This window comes from Malaclemys terrapin, chromosome 16 (genome assembly GCF_027887155.1).
Source record: "Malaclemys terrapin pileata isolate rMalTer1 chromosome 16, rMalTer1.hap1, whole genome shotgun sequence".
In the NCBI taxonomy this organism is placed as follows: Eukaryota; Metazoa; Chordata; order Testudines; family Emydidae; genus Malaclemys; species Malaclemys terrapin.
In genome coordinates this window covers 24,232,405-24,250,754 of record NC_071520.1, presented here as the reverse complement: position 1 = coordinate 24,250,754, position 18,350 = coordinate 24,232,405, and the positions used below count along the sequence as shown (strand labels likewise).

Below are 18,350 nucleotides of genomic sequence, written 5' to 3'. Positions count from 1 at the left end.
TGGTTCCCACTTTATGCCAAGGAATAGCAGCACTTTTGCTTTTCACATGATGGCGCTCACTACTAACAGGTCAGTCACTTGTACAATAGTTTTGATCATCATTTATGCCAGCTAATTTACTAATCTAAATCACTTCAGAGAACCATCAAGTGAATCAAACACTATTGAATCAGTTTCACTAGACAGTAAATGGTTTAGCTTTAAGATTACAGACCTGGTATTCCTTTGGAATTGTTCATCCACGCTCACTTTGCAACAAAGGGATTTGGAAATAATATGCCCAAGTCAATTATGCTGCCGTGTGGCTTAGTTTAAATCCAATTATTTACCACTTGGAAAACCCTGGCAACTAGTTAACTGCAGATATTCAAACCCATTTTAAGGCAAGTGGGATAAGGAACAGCCTGCCATTTCTTTAGTGTAGGCAGAAGTCATGATTGTTTCAAGGATTTAAGGACTGGAGGGTAAAGTAGGATCTGCTTGGGCATCTGTTGCAGATATCGCAATTGCAGGCAAGTTGAGCAATTTAAAGCCAGAATCAAATGAGCTAGTTGGGAGGAGTATGTACACACACGCGACTTGCTAGTCAATAACCAGGAGGCTGTTTTAAAGCAAACAGACTATTTGGAGTCTTTCCAGGTGCACATTCTGGGGCCAAAGTTCAAAGATGTCATCAAGGGTTTTTTAAAGCATTAACTTTTGGCATCTTCATGCGTTATCCTCATGTTACACAGCAATCCTCAAGATTACTCCAGCACAGTAAGGGAGTGGGATCACCCCATACTGTCTCTAAGTCCCAAGGCCACTCATGGTGAAGTATCCTATATGCAAAAAGCAACAGAGGGTCCTGTGGCACCTTTGAGACTAACAGAAGTACTGGGAGCATAAGCTTTCGTGGGTAAGAACCTCACTTCTTCAGATGCAAGAAAGGTGCCACAGGACCCTCTGTTGCTTTTTACAGATTCAGACTAACACAGCTACCCCTCTGATACTATCCTATATGCTGCACTCTGAGTAAACAGCAGATTCTCAATACCACTTGATGATCCTCCTCAAGAGAAAGGGCCCCAGGAAGTTTTCCCGTCTTAAGTGTACCTGGGAGGAACTACTGCATATGTACACTGGTTTACAGACTTGTTAGGAACTTGGGAGCTGGCTTGAGTCACTAAGGCCTGGTCTACACTACAGTTAGATCGACAGAAGCTGCCTTGCATCAACCTAACTACATCCCTGTCTACACTACAGCCTTGTCCCACCCACGTAAGTGCCTTACTACACCAGCATAACTACTCCACCTGCAAGACAGACTTATTTTGGTGTAGTTAGGGCGATACAGTGTCTGTGTAAACACTGTTACTTACATGGGTTGGCCCCTGCTCCCAGGAGGGAATGGAGAGGTGGGGAGGGCAGTTTATCAGGAGCTGGTGGGCTCTCAGCTCCCCACACTGCCCCTCTTAGGTTGGTGGAAGTGCTCCTGGTGAGAATGCAGACCACCAACCCAAGGAAGGTAGAGTGGACATGCACCACTGTAGTAATTTCTGGGGTGGCTGTAAGTCGACCTAACAAAATTCAGTGTCAAAATATCCCAAAGTTGCCAAATGCACAGAATCCATTGCTGAGTCTGAAGTCTAGAATCTGAACTGCTGTCGTATTGCTGCCTTTGGTACTGGGGGGGCAGGAGGGGAATAGGAATCAGGGTTCCAGGAAAGAGGGAGAAAGCAGCTCACCCTCTTCTTTCCTGCTTGCTGCATTGAACATAGTGAGCTCCTGGCCCTATTCCAGTCTATTTTACCCACTGCAAAAGGATCACAGCCACTACAGAAAGTGGTTGCAGTCCAGACTTCTAGGAGGTTTAGCAAACCCCACTGCTAAGGCACCCAGTGATCTTAAATAGAGATGTCACTCAGTGACAAGAAGCAGCTAGGCAAGGGAATATCTTTTACTGGACCAACTTCTGTTATGAACAGAAACAGACAAGCTTTTGAGCCTGAGGTCATCTAAAGCAGCGCTCTGAGCTTGAAAGCTGGTCTCTCTCGGCAACAGAAGTTGGTCCAATAAAAGATATTACCTCACCCACCTTGCTGGCTAATATCCTGGGACCAACTGCCACAACACTGTATAATAAGCCAGACTTCTGGAGAGTAAGCTTGGGGTTTAGCTCGTGAAAGGAAGTGTTCATATACTTTGAGCCATTCAAGCAATAACTACCAAGCATCAGTGGCTACTTCAACACTTGCTCTGGTCAGACCTAAAAAAGAAGGGAGAGTGACCTTCCCACACCTATCACATGGCAGAAATGGTTCGTAGGAATGTTGATGAGGAATTTGGAGGCAGGGCTGGAAGATACAAGACAAAGAAGCCTCATTGATCTTAGTGTCAGCTAAAAAGGCCCACTAATTTGTTGAAGTCTTTCAGGTGTTCAGAGTTAGAAGTGAGCAGAGGTGAGCAATGCCCCCTAGTGCCTACTTTGCAGCAGGGAGTGTGGCCATCAAGTATGACATCTTAAGACATCAGCAATCTTACATTAGATTAACTAGCACTACAATTGAAAAAAAAAATCAGAAATTTCTGGATTAGGTTGAAAGTTGGCATCAGTTGATTAAGCCATGAGTTTTGCCATTTGCTTGTTCCTACCTGTCTCTTTACCTCCAGTACAATGGCAGCAACAATCAAAGCGACACCCAGACCGATGCAGATATATTGCACATACTCCAGCACAGATGGGATCAGTACCAGGTTGGTGTAGAACTGCTTTAAGACTGAACCTTCAATGGCCCCGCTCTGCCCAGAAGAGAGTAGTTTTTAGTGGTAGTTTTGCAGATCATAGTTCACAGCACAGCAATTCTGTATTAGCGGTGTCCCTGCTTCCTCTAAGGCATGGCTTGGAAAACTTATTTTGGCATAGAGCAATTCAGTGATGTGTAAGAAGTTAACAGACCACAAGGAAATAAATGCTAGTCTTTAAAACAGAAGCTGCATTGAAATTTGTACTACCAATAGTAGGTTTAAGACTTCCCTTAGGCATTTTAACTTGTAATAAATGCCTAGGTAGCCGGGGCTAAAATGTTTGGGCTAGCGACATTAAGTTTTATTCATTTCATTAAGTGAATAATACCCAGCATGCCCTTCCAGCTTGTACGCGTTTGCCCACCTGTGTTAACTTCTCGGTCTAGGTCTTCCAAGTTAAGTAATATCACTGATGCTTTCTAAACACACAAGTGATCAGAAGAGGTTACGCACTAAAATTGCAAGATTAAGTGTGCAGACAAGTGTTTCTAATCCATTTATGCAAAGTTCCAATTAAGAACAGTGCAGCTTAGACCTTTACTCCAGTTGAAGTTTCTCCAGTAAAGACATGTAACGCTGCCCTTCTAGTCCCTTCCCACACTGCTCTCATTACAAACCATCTACTTCTTCCAACTGCCCCTGCATTTCCTCCTTTTCAGTACAGATTTTGCATGGTTAACATTACTTTTCCAACCAAGGGGAGTCAATCCAACTCACCTCTGCAAACCAAAGTATAGGCAAGACAACCGGCTTGATCTGTCCTGTTTGACTAAACAGAAAGAAAGGTTCACACTTATATTTATAATCAGTCAATCTACACATACCAGCGTTATGCTCCAATGGTTTCTAAGGAGCTGGTCAGTTTTTACTAGACATTTCAAAATTTGACAGGCCTGAAGACAATGGAAAAAAGTTGGTGACCCCCCCCCCCCCCCCATTTCAGTGAATTCTTTCTATACAATATTAGGTCTGATTAAACTGCTTGGATGCAAAACTTTAAAGTTGTTAGTTTTAGGGGAAGAACTTGAATTTTAGTTGACGTTTAATAAGTACAGTCGGCATTTCCCAGATATTACTGTAGTATCTGAAATACCATGGTTCTTCCCTTAGACTTCCAAAAGGGATCACTTTGGAAGCATTGAGTTTAATGGGAACCTCTGTGCTTAATCCAAGGGTTATAATGCATTCTGGCAACCTATGTGGTACTGGAAGTGTAGGACATAGGTGTTGCTGCCTCAGCTAATTGTTAGAGGCTGGAATAAACCTGGTCTAGAGAGTGCAAGTTTACCTCCTCCTCCAAGAGCAAGTAACCTACTGCTCCAAGTGCTATTGCACCAGATTTCGAGAAGAGCTCAGCACCCAGTTTGGAAGTCTGGCCACTTGTTTTGACACTTGAGTGGCAGGAGTGTGCTTTTGGAAGGCCGACTGCAATTGTGAGCACACAACATTTCAGAACTCTGACCCAGGGAGTCTTTGTATTTCATTTGCAACAGGGCCATCAGAACACTGAGACTATTGCATGACTAGGCACTGCTCCATTCCAAGCTCTTAAAGCTGCAGTCTGATGTTAGGCTATGTCTACACTAGAAATGCTTTGCCAATATATCTCCTAATGTGGATGCAACTGTAAAAGCAAAACTGCACTTTGCACCAGTATAGAAGCCACCCCCACTCCAAGTGAAACAAGCTACACCGGTAAGAGCAGTTTTGCCAGTATCACTGTGTCTGCACTTGGGTGTTCTGATGGCATAGCTGTGTCAGGGGTGTGAACACCACAGCCATGTTGTCAGGACTCAGTGTAGACAGCCATGAACTGGTACAGAGGTTTCGTCCACACAAATACCTAAAGCAAGATAAAGAAGAAAGCCAACTGAAGAGGCATATACCTGCATATGGTGCGTTACACGTGGAAAGCCACATGGGGCTTGTCTGTTCATGAGCTCAGCTGAGTAGAAAGGTCTCAGAGAAGGCACTGGGCTTTGAGGTATTTTTATGACAATATCTTACAAGTTTAGGTCTGACAACTGACATGAAACTGAGGAATGGGATTAGACAGTGAATAGATTGTACTACATAGAGCTGTTTTTGGATCCAGAAGAATTATAACGAAGAAGCTATTCAAACAGCATTACATTTGTGAAGCACGTAAGCCACATGTCTCTTGGACATCCCCAAAGCAAGCTACTTACCTTATGCCAGAGACCTTCTTTATATACAGACTCAGTTGCAGCTTGATGGAGCAGTTCATTGGAATTCCCGTGACCTGCATTAAAACAGGAAACCAAGCACATCTCAGCAATACTGCCTGGTGTTCATGTAGAAAAAAGCTCTTTTTTTAAAAAACACCCAGACCACTAACAGAATTGCAACATATGAAAGCGCCTGGCACATGCAAAACAGGTGAGGGAAGGAGAACAGAAAGTGGGTAAACGGCTCTGAGGAAGACCTTGCCTTAGGAGGCAAACTGTATCATTGCTTTTCACTTTAAGCCTGGGCTATGGGGAGTGCTTAAGCAGAGACAAGGTGTGGCAGTTGAGTCAGGATTCAGAAAACAGAACAGAACAGTTTTCTAGGAAGATCATAACCTCTTCTGGGAAATCTGATGAGTTAGCAGAAGAACTCTGCTTTCAGAAGGTACCGGTACTTGAAAGGGTTCTCCAAGGTGGGTGACCAAACCATTCCTCAAATCACAAGACAAGATTAAAAGCCAAAGCTGGCACAGAAGAACTGCTACTACTAACAGAGAAACACTGTAGCAGACCAATATTGTCAAGTCAGCACACAGCAAGGCCAAATAACTGACTTACACTCTAAAAAACAACAAGTCCTTGTGGCCCCTTAGAGACTAAAATTTGGGCGTAAGCTTTTGTGGGCTAAAACCCACTTCATTAGATGCACTCAAAGGCCTAAAGGCAAGTTGGCAGTATTAAGAAATTGGGTGTTTGTATCCTAGTCTAATTTATGAAAAGATAGTTTTAGTGCAATGTCAGCTTGCTTTGACGTTTAAGAGCATGAGTTGTCTGCAGGGCAATATCCTAAGTGTCAAGGTGGTAAGATGCACAAAAAGCCCTGTCACTGGGGAATTTGGCAAGCGAACGACCACCCACACAAGGTTTCATTCTTTGATTCAAGCCACTTACTAATCATTTAGTCACATTACTTCCACAGTGGTGCCAACATCCATGAGGATGACTTAGATACAAACTGTTGGACTATCAAAACATCTGCCAAAATGATGGAGAGTTAAAGCTAACAAGATTAAGGCTTTAGTAGGATTGCAACATCACTACAGTGTCCTGTTTATGGGTAGCATAATACTCTTACACCTATTTAATATCTTCCCCACCCTAACTAGCCTTTCCCACGCCTCTGCTACTAACCTTCAATAGCTTTGTAGTGCGAAGCAACAGAACATTATGAATTGTGCAACTGAGGTTTTATCTCCATGGCTCATGTTTATTACGGCTATTTTAATTAAGCCTTATTGCCATGGACTTTATTTTATGGTCTACACAGATCAGCAAGTAACTGGGGGGGAAATTAATCTTTTCCTTTTAAAGAGCCAAAGTACACTTCTCTGCCCAAATAGTGTAAAAACCATGGACTGATGGCGCACAGCCGTAGTTGCAAGAAACTGCTTAGCTCTAGACCAGGGGTCGGCAACCTTTCAGCAGTGGTGTGCCAAACCTTCATTTATTCACTCTATTTTAAGGTGTTGTGTGCCAGCAATATATTTTAATGTTTTTAGAATGTCTTTCTATAAGACTAAAATATATAACTAAACTATTGTATGTAAAGTAAATAAGGTTTTTAAAAGGTTTAAGAATCTTCATTTAAAATTAAATTAAAATGCAGAGCCCCTCCCCGCTGGACTGGTGGCCAGGACCTGGGCAGTGTGAGTACCACTGAAAATCAGCTCACGTGTGCCATAGGTTACCTACCCCTGCTCTAGAAGATCTTACCCCTCCTTATCCCTGAAGATTGACAAGACACTTGCATGAGAGCTATTGTTTTGGTTAACCAGAGGAGTTTATTTTAAGCCTGTGCATTTATCTAAAGGCAGGCTTAAAACAGCTCTACAAGTGATATCTAGAAGTCAGAACACAGCCCCTTAATGGGGTCAAGATTGCTTCATTGCCCTGCAACCCAACCTCTGGTAAGAGCACCACTGCACTTTGTAAGTCCTATAGCTGCTGGTCAGGAGGCAATCCTCAAATTGCATTCTCTAGAGTTTAAAAAGCCTTTAGAGAGCATGCCTTGGTGCTTGTTTCCTGGAGAAGCCCTATAAAATATGGGATCCAGGACAGCAACTGGACTTGAGGATTGACCTGGTAGCCTACCAAGCTGGAGGTGTCTATTATACATTGGAAGTGGAAGAGAAACAGGTGAGAAATAGAACGAAGCCAGCAAAAGCTAGTAACCAGAAGGGAACAGAATAAGGAAGATTCCCCCAGAAGGTTCAGTTAAGTTTTAGAACAAAGTTTAAGATTTAGGACAGGCTCATCCAAAAGTGTGTTGAAAGGGGGTCCAATAGCAGTAAGAAGTGCAAGATGCAGAAAAGTATTTATTCCTCCACATTTGTAGTGACAACAGCCTGTCAGGAGGGCACCTACAGTTATAGCTGTTGCACAATCACTAGGAAGTGTTCCCTGTTTGTACATTTGAGTATGCCACTGGGCTACTTCTCACAGCATCAAAATGGCTTTGCTCTGTAACTTCATGGACAGTATTCCAGTTTGCACCACAGAGCAGAGTCTTACTGCCCGATACTAAGGAAGACTATGACATTTCACCCACTACAATAGGTTAGCAGTCAACTCCAGGTAAGTATTTCTCCAGGATTAGCTGGTGCTTGTCAGACCTGTATGTTGTCTTGACAGACTGTGCAAGAGAACAGCTAAGTTCTGACTAGATACAACCTAGTGCAGGTTCTTGGTGAGGTTTGATGTGCAGTGAGGAAGGGGGGAGAAAAGGGTTTGAACCTCATTTATTCTCCCTTAGCACATATTAGACTTTTATTCACTAATTTTGAAAATCCCATTAACGGACTGAGAAGTCATTCCCAGCAGGGCAATTAGACCAGAGTCATCAACACAATTATGCTGGTGATGTGTTTATCTGGCACACTGTACTTTGCAATTCTCTGAAAGTAGATCAGGGAGTTTGTTTTAATTATGGTTTTACAATCATTTTATCTAAACACATCTCAGCAATAACCATTTAAAATCCTTGTACTATGGAATCTGCTCTTGTGCCAGTTTTAGTGCCAGAGTGTGAGTAAGTTGACAGGCAGCTAATGTGTGGCTCTGTCTAAAGCCTACACCGAAAACAACATTCCCAGACACCTCTTTGTGCAGAGCTTAGACAGAAAAACCATCTAGAGTCACTCTCTCAAGAAAGCCTGCATGCGACTTGAAGCCAGCTCACCGGATGAACGTCAAGGAAGAGCCCATGCTGCTCCTTATTGGGATGTAATCCATCGACAGCTTCCACCAAGACAGGATCAGCATTGTAGAAGTGTGGGTGGGATATGAACACTGGTGCATCTGAACAGAGTTAGGTCACCTTAGAGGGCTTGCATGAACATGGTTATTTAGAGGAGTTAGCCAGCTAAGAAAACACAGACAAGATCTTTTGGGTTGGAAGCTGGATCCTGGAGTGTCTGCATCCCTCCCCTGGCCCCCAGCAGCCCACCACCCCATGCTCCAGACTTGGGTAGAAAAATCAGTCCTAAGCCTGCTTTGGCAGATGAGTGTGAAGGAGATTTCCATACCTTCCCTGGCAGTTTATTCCATTGCTTAGTGAAGCTTAAAATTTCTTAATCCTTAACCTACTTTTTCCCTGCTGCAGCTTAATCCAATCACTTCTCACGGTCCATGTTGATTTAATGACAGTGTCATCAGGCATCTATGCATTTGGAGATTTGTGAAGCCAGAGGTTTCACAAAACTGGACAATTACCTTTCTGGGGCCTGCTGTTCTCCAGAGAAACAGCTGAAAGGTGATTTGGCTTCAGCTTAGCTCTTTGTGTGCCCCCAACTGATGCATTTCTCTCTTCAATTGTGCTTAACTATTTCCCCTCCACATCAGGTTAGAGATGTACAGCTTGAACAGGACAAAAAACCTTGCATGAAAATGTATCTGTCCTTATTGCTAATCCCCTGGAAATGCTCAGGATACAATGAAGGGGCTTTTGTACAGCCTATAGACCCATGCCATCTCTGTACACCGCACAAGCCAAGAGTAAAAGGCTTGGTTCTAGAGGGCAACAGTCACTGAGTTCTCGTTAGGATCTGGATATTTGCAGTTTTTAAAACTGATTGCATGGGCAACAAGTGCTGCCAGAGGTGGCATGCCAAAAGGTAATCTATATAGCCCATCAAAAGTTGTGCAATCTCAAATTAAGATCTGTTGCCTATTTTTCTTGGGCCATCACTGCCTTACGCAAGGCAACAGCCTAGAATGATCTTTAAAAAAAGCCACATGCAATAGAATTAGAACTGTGCCCATTTTGTAAGTTAGAGGTGTAGCATAACTGCTTGGTGCAAAAAACAAACATCCTAAGTATTTTGTCACCTATTTTCATTGAGCTTTACAGAGACATTTGTAGTAATTCTAGAAAAAGCAAAGAATCCTGTGGCACCTGATAGACTAACAGATGCATTGGAGCATAAGCTTTTTGCATGTGTCTGACGAAGTGAGTATTTACCCACGAAAGCTTATGCTCCAATGCATCTGTTAGTCTATCAGGTGCCACAGGACTCTTGCTTTTTACAGGTCCAGACTAACACAGCTACCCCTCTGATATTAGTAATTCTAGAGTGACTGACAATATCCTAAAACTAGTTCTTGATTTTTCTTTGTTTGCTTTAAAGCTTCAGGCCCTCCTCCCCACCTCCTTGCACCTTACTTTACTTACACAGGTGAACAGCATGGGTGAAAGTGCTACACAATCGGAATTCCCTAGGCATGCTGCCATTGGTAACTAGTTGTATTGCTTAAGCAGTAGGAAGACCATAAAGAGATTTGCCTCAAGGGAGTGATGGGAAAACTACTGCTTATGGCTTGAGATTAGCCTAGCCAACACAAGAGTAGCCTAGGGTGCATTCTCTGCAATGAAAAGGGAATGACTGCATTGCATAATAGCTCTGTCTCCAACCGCTATTGGAGAGAGACTGACATACAACTCACTCATTCTACAGGTGCTGACATTCTGGATTCCAGATTCCCTGCAGGGGCAGAAGCCTTCGTTTGGTGGATAATCTGTTCCGTTAGCAAATAAAGTCTTCGGAGCCACAAAGCGATAGGTCGGCACCCCTTTAAATACTCCAGACTGCTCATACACTAGCTTCATGGATCTAGAGAAATTACAGTGAAATATTAGAGGGAAGGAGAAAGTTATCTGTAAGAAAAGCTAAGGGATGCAGATGAGCTGCTTTGTGGGGTCAGCGGACTATTCGATGGGCCATATCTGCTCTCCCTTGTTTAGTCTCAAGTTTAAGAGAAGGCTGTCAGGAGAAAGTTCACCCCTATTACATCTGGGGCATCTCTCTCAGGGGTCCTAAGCAGTGGCACAAACAAACAGTCTATGGGGCACTCTGGTAAGAGGGGAATCAGGAAAGAACATGTTGCTGCACTCAAGCAGAGCCTCCCAGAGGATTCCGGGGGGCTGGGGTCTTTGGTGGCAGGGGCCCCCCAACCGCCAAAGACCTGGCACTTTGGCTGCAGGTCCTGGGGCGGAAGAACCCCCTGCTGCAGGTCTTTGGGGCACTTTAGCAGTGAGTCCCGGAGCAGAGGGACCCCTGCCACCAGAGACCCAGAGCAGAAGCAGCTCCGGGCGCCCAGTCCCTGCGAGAGTTTTCTGGGGGGAGGGAGGGGTTGTGAAGAAACCAGAGCAAGTGAAGGACCCTGCTCCAGGGGCCCTGAAAAATTCTTGTGGGGGCCCCTGTGGGGCCCAGGGCAAATTGCCCCACTTGCTGCCCCCCCCCCCCCGGCAGCCCTGCACTCAAGGAAAGTGAACAGGGATGCAGAGAAGATTCCACGCCCCCTTCCTCATGTAGTTTCACCCATGTCTCTAGGAGTCCGAGTCTGTCCAGTGGGAGGGCTCTTCCCTTGTCTAGTTCTGGGATAGCCATACTCAGAGCATGTTACTGACCCCTTGACTGGAGACTAAGTACTTAACCCTGCATTCTCCCTTCTAGGAAGCCAAGCTTTTCTCCTACAGGAAGGGCAGGTGATCCCGATAGACAGCAGCCTGCAAGGTTCACATAAATACCATGCCAGGCACTGGGGAAACATTCTGTATAGGCATAGTGTTAATTTCAGTTTGTAAGAGCATGAGAACAAGGCAAGGGGACTGAATTGGAAGTGACCAATGTCATTTCCTCACTGGGACCCACAGCACCATGACCTGACTGGAGCATGTTGGACTCCACAGGCTTCCATATGTGGAGCCAGCTATTTGGAGGTGAGTGGTGACTGCCGCATGGCATGGAGTGCCAAGAGAAACAGACTGTTACTTTGGCCTGCAGGTTATTGCTCATCCTTGGAAGGGGATCTTTCAGCTTTGTTAGAGAAAGCTAAGGCCAACCGATTATCCTTGCTTGATTCTCACAACCCACGTCTCGGGACTCTTAACTACTAGGGTGCCCAAACCTGGGTCCTTAGCACTAAGTTATCTTGGTATTACTGAATACCTTCGGCACACAGATGTTAAGTTTCTATTTTAAGACACCCTTTGGCTTAGTGAACTAGTTTGCATGGTAACTGGGAAAAGTTAAAAAACCAAACGTTTTCAATTCTGTTTGCTGTCAGAGCAAGAACTTACTGTTTTGCATTGTAACTGCTACCCAGTAATGCAATTGGTGTTGTCAGTGTTGCAGACTGAATCAGTTTTGAAATAAATGAACTTCTCTGCCCCAGCAATGCAGACAATGCATGTTAAACACTTTATACAAATATTGGTAACCTCTACTGCCAGGAAAATAACCTCCTTGCTTTTCAGCACCTATAGAATCTGTGGAAATGCATCACTGCTTCCAACTGGGCCATGCCAAGTACTGTTAACAATAAAGGTCACCACTTTAATACCAAAAGGGACATGCTGCAGATCCTTTAAATTCAGGAAACAGCCCAAAGGCAGCAGTTGGAGTAATTAAGCTGGTTAGAAAGTGAAGAGTACTTCTAGCTTCCCTGAAGTTACTTCTGTAATTGACTTTCCTAGAATTCATAGAAGCTGAAACCAGATGGCACCACTGCAACTATGGTCTGACCTCCTGTCTAACACAGGCTGTAGGACTTCCCTGTATTCGTTCTAGCTTGAAATAGAGCAGAGAGGAAAAACACCCAGTCCTGATTTTTAAGGAAGTTTCCAGTGATAGAGAAACCACAGCCACCCTTGTGAAGATGTAGTAATGGTTGCTTACCCTGTTAGAAGTTTGCACCTTATTCCTAGTCTGAGTTTATCTAGCTTCAACTTCCAGCAATTGGATCTGCTACACCTTTGTCTGCTAGGTTGTTTGAGTCTTTGACCACAGGTGTTCTAGAACATTTGATAGTGTGGTCTACAGGCTAAAGCAGGGATTGGACTAAGGAAGCCTTGATTCTATTCCTCTGCCTTGCATGATTTCCAGCCTCCATTTTCCCCTTTTGGGGATGCTAATATCTGCTCACCTTTGAGTTTGCACTGGTCTACTGCCTTTTCATCATTTTTTGAGAGTAGCAGATCTTTTGATAGTAAGATGTGCCCAATCAGACAAACAACTGTACTCTGAATATCTGAGATCATTTCAGAACTCTACCTTGAACACTGGGTGGTAGTTGAAGTTTAGTTCTACAAATCAGTGTAATTTTAGAGGACAGGTGAGTAATGCTTAGTTAAATAGCTATCGTCAAGACCACCTGTCTTCCAGCAACATTGCATTCTGAAGCTAAAGACTTTGCACTTCCAGTCATGTGGTTAGACATGCAGATACAGCATACAAGACAAAATTTAAACTAATCTTACCGACAGGCATCAGGACTATAAAACTCTAGAGAAGAGGAAGGGGTCATGAAAGGAGGCCACATCTCTCCAGAAGTCCCATTGATCATGTTACACTCATTGGAGCGCCAGTAATTCACCTGCAAGAAAAGTTGCAAGAGGAATTTAAAAGCCAGACTGACAGCTATGTTAGCCAAACAATTTCCTCTATATTTTAGCCCTGAGTGGTTTGCTTGTTCCTCATCCTCCACTTCAAAACAACAAGTCTTCCAGCAGTTCTACTTGGTGAGCAGCAAAGCAAGAGTTCAAAGAAGTCTAGAAAGCTCAAACTAGACCCTTCAAAAGAGTGTCAGGTAAACCTTGTCTCCCATCCAACAAGAGGAATCCAGTCGCTCAATATTTAAGATGGACAATTCATGCAGTGGTGCCTCCTGAGAGGTCATTTCTTGCCAGAATAAGCAAGAGGTGGCAGGACTTCTCTAGAGCTCCACAGGTGCTTGGAAGGTTTTTTTTTTTTAAATAAAGGGAATGAAAAAAGGGAAGTAATGTTAAGAGGGTCTTCAAGTTTCCCATGCATGAGTGCCATCTTTATGTTTGAAAGTCCCACTCCCCTCCAAACTGACTTTGATGCCCTCTTATATTTGAGGAGAGTCCAAATAAATACCAGTGCTTCATGACAAAATAAATGTAGGGAATCAGAAGAAGTCAGCAATGCTAGCCTATCTGGGAACAGCAGGCTTTGAATTGTGGCTACAAAAAACCACACCCCACTTTGTAGGGCTGCTAAAATTGGCCATTAGACAGGCACTAGTATAATCCAAAGGCCTCTGGACAGTTTTTCTACTTTAAGTTGCATCACTACCAAGTCAGTCTTACTAAAATATCCAGAGTTTGAAAAAAAGCCTGAGAACTTGTTAGTCATAGTCTTGATTGTCAGTGTGTTATTCACAGGAAGCCAATATTTAGCTTGCCTTCTCCAAGCACTAACCTTCCAGCTAGGTTACAAGTCTTAAATCTTAGAAGGGGGTCATGGTGCAATGTTTGAGACCCCCTGATCTGACAAAAATAATCACTGAACCCCAGAAGGGGGGCTGGAAGCCTGAGCCTGCTCGAGCACTGCTGCCCTGGGGGGTGGGGAGGAGAGGGCAAAGCAAAATCTCACTGTCCCTGGTGGGGGGGGGGGGGGGGGGAGAAAAGGGGAGAGAACACAAAGCCAAAGTCCAAGGACTTCAGCCCCAGGCAGGTAGCCTGTAACCTGAGCCCTGCCACTCAGGGCTGAAGCCCTCAGGCTTTGGCTTCGGCCCTGGGCGGTGAGGCTCGGACTTTGGCTTTGGCCCTGTGCCCCAGCAAGTCTAAGCCAGCCTTGGCAAACCCATTAAACCAGGGTCGCAACCCACTTTGGGATCCCGACCCACAATTTGAGAACCCATCTTAGAACTTTGTGTAGCATCAGGCACCATTTTAACTTCAGGTGAGAAAAAAAAAAAAACAGTCAGCCATAGAGAGCTCTCGACTGATTAGCAGAATGTTGTTAGGCGAAGAGGTGTCATTATAGAAAGCTAGAGTCGCTTTCTAGAAAAGAAGGGTACATTTACCTTTTTTAATCCATTCCATGTATCCACTATGTGGATCTGATTGATGTCTGTGGCCCCAGTATACACAGTGAACAGTCCTGTATTCGAGTTGTTAAACTGTACAAAAAAAAAAAAAAAAAAAGGAATAACTTCCCCAGACCCATCCTATGCGGCAAGACGACAGCATGTGGCAGCATCGCTACCTACGTAAGCTTAGTTCTGTGGACACTGTCTGAAGACTAACTGGGTTAACAATGACTTTGCTGACTAACTCCTTCCTAGGTATGCCTAGGGACATTTTAAGTGCCTCCCCTGCTGGGGCAGTGCAGCCTAGCATTTAGAGAAGGGGAATGGGAGTCAGGACTCCCAGGTTCCATCCCAGTCTTGGCACAGACTTACTATGGGACCTGAAGCAAGTGTGCATCAGGTCCCCTATATGCAAGACACAGATAATACAGAACAGGAATGTGGGAGGCTAAACGAACTACTGTTTCAATGCAAGGTTGCAAGCATTGCAGAAGTGAACACAGCAATACTTAGCTTCTTGAAAGAGATGGGTTATGAGACACATGTCCTTGTGGGCAACATTCACCTGCATGAACAATCCTATGTTAGCAAAGGGGTAACCTAAGAGTTGGTTTTAATGTTACCAAGCATGAGTTTACTTACATCTATAAATAAGCCAAACTTCCCCTTGAAAGGGATCAAACCGGGCACAAAATTGTTCAGCACGTCTATAAGTGGGTCGTCATAGCCCCACAAGATCTCTCCCACAGTTCGGTTCATAAAAGCGTCCTGTCCCAAGCCAGCCAGTGCGCCACTTATTAACACCTTCAAAAAGTGAGGTAGCTTCTCCATCATAATGGCTGCGCCCTAGGGAAGTGAGAGAGATTCAGACAGCAGATACCAGGATGCCATTTGGTACAGGAAGTGAATGGTAACAAGTGACAAGGGAAAGTTAGTGTCGGCTCCCTTGTTCAGCCAGCGGGTCTGAAGCTCCAGGATGGATTCCTCAAGCCAGAGAGTTCTCCCAAAAACCCGCCTTTTGCAGTTACGGTGTATCCTGTTCTTGCAGTGGGAGGTAATATTTTCTGCTCTGAGTTCTGCTAAATTCATTCAAATCCCATGTGACCCCCTGGTTTTACACTGTCAAACTACACTCACCCTGGCTTAGCTAAGACTAACGAACCAAACTCACCATTTCTCCCCCTGCCCCCTCCATCAATTCCCTGGAAACACCCATTTGGTTTTAGAAAAAGCCAAACCCCAGTGACACTCAGTCACATTGTAACAAGGTCACCAATTATCACAATCCAAGGTACTTTCAGTAGTCCTCTGGGGAGAAGGTCCAACTACCAGGGATAGTTTGAAGTGCTAAGGTGATGCTTTCTGTACATGCTCCAGTACCACATGGTGTGAGCAGAGGCCCTTGTATTGTCCAAGAGCTTTGTTGGAGAGACTTGATGCTGGCTTCCCCCAGCCGCTTTACCTCAGCGCTGGCTGCAACACACCATTGGTTTAATAGGATACCCCTCATCTACTTGAGATCTGAGCCTGCCCCCCAAAAACACACCCGTTCTGGACAATTTCATAGTTGCCTATACCTCCCCCCTTTTGCAGGAGTGAGCTATTAACACCCCACCCCTCACTTCCAAGTTTTGGAAGTAGGGATGAACAGGGTAGTATTGTCTGAGGTGGACTGCTCCATTTTGGGTTTTGCGGCTGCCGCCCCCCCCCCCCCCCCCCCGTCATCTGTATCTTGACCCAATGCCTTTATTCTTGTCAGAGACACATTTTGCTCAATCACCCCCCTCCTGCTTACCCAAGAGCAGGTGATTACAACTGTGCAAAGCTATCAAAATACCCACAAAGAGAGACAAGTTCCTCATGTCCTGTAGGCCACAGCAGCCATACGGAGCCTGTCCTGGATTAGTCTAGTGTCGATAGTCTAAGCAGGGGAATGCACAGCCTTTGCAAGGCAGGCAGGTAGATTGTCATTTTAGGGTGCTGCAGCAGGGTAACTCTCCCAACCCCTGCAGACACAAGAGTAAGGAATACCCCTCTGGAGTTTAAAGTAGTCTTACCATCACAAGGATGTTTGGCACAACAATGTAATCCTCTTCCATCCCATCAGACAGGTCTGGCCGGAAGAAAAATCTCCGGTATTCCAGGAAGGAAACTGTACCATTGTCATGGAAAGTTATATTGGTTTTATACCTGTATTCTCTAGTTAAAAAAATTTAAAAAAGAGCAGGCATAAGTAATCATAGGGGCACTTTCCCCAACAGCTCCAGATTACATGTCTCCAACTCCCATGTTGCAGGAGTCAGAGCAAAGCTCACACAACCTGCTAAGGTTTTGCTGGCATATCACTAGTGCCCTTTCAGCTCTGGCTTCATTAACTCCATGGCTGAAGTTGCTATTAGGTTCTCTTCTGCAAGAGGAGTAGATGCTTATCTGGCACTTCATGAGGTATTCCTGCAGGAACCATTTCAAGAGATTTGGCTTTGAGATGGGGGTGGGAGGAGACTTGTGGTGGGAATATAGCCATTATAACTGGCCACCTCTCTGCTGTTTTCAGTCTGATCTAAAAGAGCAGTACTGAAGCACTTCTTGAGCTGCAGAAGGTCAGCTCTAGTACAATTCTGTGCAGAAGAGTGAAAAGCAGAGGGCAGGAAGCACTGGATGTAGCAGAGAAAAAAAACAGGAAGCCCCAGAGTGAAATGAAACTTGAAGGAAGGGAGTCAATTGGGGAACAAAGTAAAATCAGGCCAAGAGAGAACATGAATAGCAGAGTGCCTGGCTACTTGATTTAACACCCTTTGCTAGTGGAGAGAGTCTGTAGCTAGCAGACAGCAATCTGAAGGACCAATGCATTCTGGGAAACACTGGCTGTTTGAAGATAGCTACTGGAACCCATCTAGGACAGCAACTATTTGCTATTAGTACCTAATTACCCTCCAAACCAGTTGGCAATCTGAAATGCAAACTGCTTCTGTGAATATTGCCCCCTCCCCCAATCTGAGGGAAAAAAAACAAAAAAAAACAAACAAACAAACAAAAAAAAAAAAACAGTTTTATCTGCTACTGGCTCGCACAAATTCAGCAAATCAGTGCTATTAACAAGGGGCAGGAATGCATGACCCTACTCACTGGGGAGCCCAACAAAAATCTTCCCCTCCCCAAGGCAGATACCAGCACAACGTCTAGCACATCCAACTGGCAGAATTCCCATGCGGATTTAAGTAAAGATCAGGGATTCAATTCAAGATTCATGTGGCAAGTACAGTACAATAGACCTGCTCCACTGGGCTGGGAGTTTTTAGTTTGTAACAAAGTGGGCACGTTGTGGGATTCTGGAGAACTAGCTAATTATGCAGCTTTGAATCAGTGGCAGCCCAACAGAAAGCCTTGTATTGTATGGGCCAGGTAAGACTGGATGCCCAATAATTACAGCAGAGAAAGGACAAGAGTCTCGATTTGCTTTAAGTAATCCTAATCAGCTGGAAAACAGACATTTATATTAAGCAGCTTTGCCTTTATTCATTCAGTTTGTAGACTCATAATAAACCCATTCAAAAACTGAAAGCATGTTAAGGTATCTCAACCTACAGGCGGTCAACATGGTTTTAGCAGAGTGCTGACTTGCCAGTTCTGATAGCAACTCCAATGCGTATATACAATCAGGCTCCCAAATCCTACCCAACCAAAAAAAAAAAAAACGCTTTGGGATTAAAGAGCTAATCTTCCCACACAAGCTTTCTTGGTCTACTGAATTGACTTTGGGTACGAGTTTGTGCCAGGGATGTCTGATAAGATTGCTGTTAACAAATGGGAGGCCATCTGGTCTAATGCCTCCCCCTCCAAATGCACCAAAGCCAAGATTTTCAACAAGTTATTGGTTTTTGGATGTACTCCTTAAAACTTCTGCTCCCTTTAAAAGGGCCAGATTTCAGAAGGTTGGAGCCTGGTACTTCTGGAAAAAATCAGGCTTGTTAAGTGGAAGGA

At 44.4% G+C, this 18,350-nt stretch overlaps 1 protein-coding gene across 1 annotated transcript in view; it reads right to left on the bottom strand.

Moving 5' to 3' along the window:
- The window catches only part of SCARB1 (scavenger receptor class B member 1), a 42,152-nt gene that overhangs the window by 5,498 nt on the left and 18,304 nt on the right, over positions 1–18,350 (bottom strand). Inside the window, exons 3-11 of the mRNA XM_054006656.1 lie at positions 16,427–16,568; positions 15,012–15,215; positions 14,364–14,459; positions 12,793–12,908; positions 9,978–10,144; positions 8,215–8,333; positions 4,977–5,050; positions 3,505–3,556; positions 2,635–2,781 (exon numbers count right to left, since the gene is read on the bottom strand). Of these exons, the coding sequence (XP_053862631.1) occupies positions 2,635–2,781; positions 3,505–3,556; positions 4,977–5,050; positions 8,215–8,333; positions 9,978–10,144; positions 12,793–12,908; positions 14,364–14,459; positions 15,012–15,215; positions 16,427–16,568 (1,117 nt within the window). The remainder of the gene's footprint in view (positions 1–2,634; positions 2,782–3,504; positions 3,557–4,976; positions 5,051–8,214; positions 8,334–9,977; positions 10,145–12,792; positions 12,909–14,363; positions 14,460–15,011; positions 15,216–16,426; positions 16,569–18,350) is intronic.